The sequence below is a fragment of the Eucalyptus grandis genome, chromosome 7 (assembly GCF_016545825.1).
Source record: "Eucalyptus grandis isolate ANBG69807.140 chromosome 7, ASM1654582v1, whole genome shotgun sequence".
Taxonomy (NCBI): Eukaryota; Viridiplantae; Streptophyta; class Magnoliopsida; order Myrtales; family Myrtaceae; genus Eucalyptus; species Eucalyptus grandis.
Genome location: NC_052618.1, coordinates 31037425 through 31040636, shown reverse-complemented (window position 1 = coordinate 31040636; position 3212 = coordinate 31037425). Strand labels below are relative to the sequence as shown.

Genomic DNA, 3212 nt, shown 5'->3' with positions numbered 1-3212 from the left:
TGAAACTTTCAATCCAGTGATAAAGATTACAACCGTACGTGTCCTGCTAGTGCTTACAACAAGCATATCCTATGGACATCATAGAAAGGATAGAATATGACCCTAATCATTCTTCTCGGATCGCTCTAGTACAATGGATTGAGGGGGTCAGCCTCAGGAAATTGAACACGATAGAGGAGTTCACTCTAAGGTATTTAATAAGTTGATTAACATTGTCCACAAGAACCATCCTTCTTAAAGAAAAGAAACAGATATAACAAATACTATAGACCAAGTCCATTTTCATTTTCCTGGTATACATTATAGTAAGATACGATGACTTCGCAGATCACATATTCGTGCAACCTCTCCACCTTCCAACTAGGAAGTGAATGCCAGAATATCCGGATCTTGTTTAAGAAGAATCATCTCATCTCCAGTTGTGGTTGTCCATGCATCAATTCCTTTGCCCTCTTCATCGTCGATAAGAAAGACCGATCTGAGATTCAATGATATGTTGCTGACTAGAACCGGCCTTCCCCACCCGAAGTCGATCTCATATAGCCCAAAACGGCACCAGCTACTAAAAGGAATCGTAAACACTTCGCTTGAGGACGCGACTTTGACAAATTCGGCTATAGAATTCCCCACCGTCGAGCAGAACTCTTGCTTGTTTACTATTGATGCAAATTTCGTTTTAGCGTCCGATATCATATTGTGGATTATATTCACCATCTCATTGAACTCCGGATTCCTTTTGCTGGCCGCGGGTTGATCGGAGCGCCCAGAAATCATGCTGAAGAAATTGCCACAAGAATTTGCGGGTATCTTTAGTTTTACTTTATCGCGCAAGTTAAACGTCATATAAACTGCGATAGGCCTTTCTTCGCCCTGTCCACATCGATCAATCTTGACGAGAGCCTTACTTATTAGTGCCGAAACAACCTCCACCCTCGAAGGCTGGAAGTTGTTGCCCATTGAATCCTTTGCATCATCCCTTGCTAGGGCTCTCAGCTTCGATACAGCATCACCGCTGAACCTGAACCTAGACACCGTGAATTCCTTGCTGCCAATAATCCGTGGCGGAGGCCAATTCGCAACGGCCGACACTTTCATTGGGAATAGAGACGACAACTCGAAACTTGGACAGACTGTAACATCGACGTTACCTCGGCAAGCGGTGGCCCACGAATTAACGAATATGGCCATGGTGTACACGTCGCTGATCCTGTGTGTAGAGCGCAAGCCAATTGCTATTCCGCCGCACTCGAACGTATTCACTTGAATCACCACTAGTGGATTGCCTACTAGGTTGTTCGGGAATTGCGACAAATATTCGAGCAAATCCATGTCGGGGTCTCTATGGAGAAGCTGATCAATCTGGCCATCCACTTTGGCATGGACGAACTCCACTCCAAGGTCATTACAGTCGATAAAACAACCGTCGTCATCCTCAATATATCTCCCTGCCATAGGATAAAAGAGGGTTAGAGTTTTGGAAAGTGACTCCTCCATCTGGTGAAGCCTTTGAGAGATATCAACTCCGGGGTTCCCGGCATTATCTCTATAGTAGAAGATAACGCCCACATAATTTGGCATCTGAAGCTCATCTATTGATGTTAGCTTCCATTTTCGCTGGTCGCTCGGTGTGGGCACTGATGGCTTGACCAGCTTCTTCCACTGCATTTCCACCTTCATGCTTGGATTGCCTCTCGAGATATGTGTAGAAACGAGGATGGTGAATATGGTATTGCACGAGTTCTCCAGTGGTTTTATAGAGCGCTCCAACCCTTGCCTCTCTTTACACGGGTAATAAAACCGCGTAAAAATATCTCGGAAACGAGAGTCACGCTTCCCCGTTTCTTGGAAATTTCACGAAGTCGCAATCGATACGAGAACAGACAACGTTAAATGATGACCAGACGCTTGTGGTCACGGGTCCGGTCCTGATGTTTCAGTGCATGGAGGCCGCATTTGGAGCTGTCCAACAGCCTTCGTTGCTAGGCATGGGGTCCAGACATTGACTTGTGTGGACTTTGGGATCGCGACTTGGTGAAAAAATCTCGAGAAAACCACCAAATCAGAAACTGCTGGATGGAAATGAGCGGAAAATGTGGTCCGATGGACATTAATCCTTCAAAATATTTAGATAATAAATCACATACTCATTTAATAACTTAAATTTTTAGAATAATCAACAGTAATATCACAAAATTTAACATATATTCAAATTTTCTGGGCACCAATAGACCTTTTAAGTTTCATATTTTCACGCTTTGGGTTAAGATTAAACTCCAGCGTTTAGAACGACTTTTTCTTTTTGTATGAGCAAAGGAAACCAATATAACTAGAGGTCATTTGTATGTGCATCTAAGGCTCTTGTGTTGTGGGCATAATAAAGAAAGAGCAGGGGAAAAGTGCCAAAAAAGTCATAAACCTTTTGTATATGTGTCAATTTAGTTCTAAACCTTTTTTGGTACCAATTAAGTCCTAAACCTTTTTACGTTGTGCCAATTCAGTCCTTTCCGGCCAATTTTGGCCTGATTTTGCTATTGACTGGACGCCGGCCGGCGGTGGCGTGGATAACTTTTAATAATATTTTAATATTTATGATATTTTTCTTCTTTTTTTGTTTATTTAAAAAAAAATGCCGCTACTAGACGGGGCGTTCTACTCGATGGTGGGCAATTCTTTCACCGATTTCCTCAAAACCGTAGGAATATGTCTGCTGTTCGGACTGATGAGATCATGGGAACTCGATCACGTGCAAGTCAAATTATTGGCATATGTGATTTTTTTTTTTTTTGGCCAACGCATATGTGAATTGATCAGCTGAAATTATCGGAAGAAGAATATTACATGTGGATTTCGTTTGTGAGCCGAAATCATGAAGAGGCTTCTTTTGTTGTGTTCAACTCATCTCTGCATCCCCGTGAATGTGAAAATGAAGATAGTGGAAGAAGACGAAGTCAAAAAGCCGGGAAGACCATCATGAAGAGAGAGAGAGGATTTGTCAAAGTAAAAAATTGTGGGCTTTATTTGTCCTTTTTCATAGGAATGATTGGGTGCAGAGTGGGTAGGGTCTAGATCTGGACCTTATACCCGATCCTAATATAATCGGTTTCTCTTTTTTAAATCCTATACCCGACCATATTTGTATTGGATCCTATACCCGACCCATTATGTTTTTCCGATTCGATTCCTGGATCAACCCTGTTTTCACTTAAACCTGT

General features: G+C 42.4%; 1 protein-coding gene across 1 annotated transcript; it reads right to left on the bottom strand.

Annotated features, from left to right (window-relative positions):
* Positions 1-360: 360 nt before the first annotated feature.
* Positions 361-1677, bottom strand: LOC104455396 (acetyl-CoA-benzylalcohol acetyltransferase). The gene has a single exon (XM_010070194.2). It carries the CDS (start codon positions 1675-1677, stop codon positions 361-363), a length of 1317 nt encoding a protein of 438 aa, XP_010068496.2.
* Between the last annotated feature and the right edge of the window lie 1535 nt (positions 1678-3212).

Coding starts and splice junctions, on each gene's coding strand:
- LOC104455396 (XM_010070194.2), bottom strand. CDS start 1,677: ATGAAGGTGGAAATGCAGTGGAAGAAGCTGGTCAAGCCATCAGTGCCC.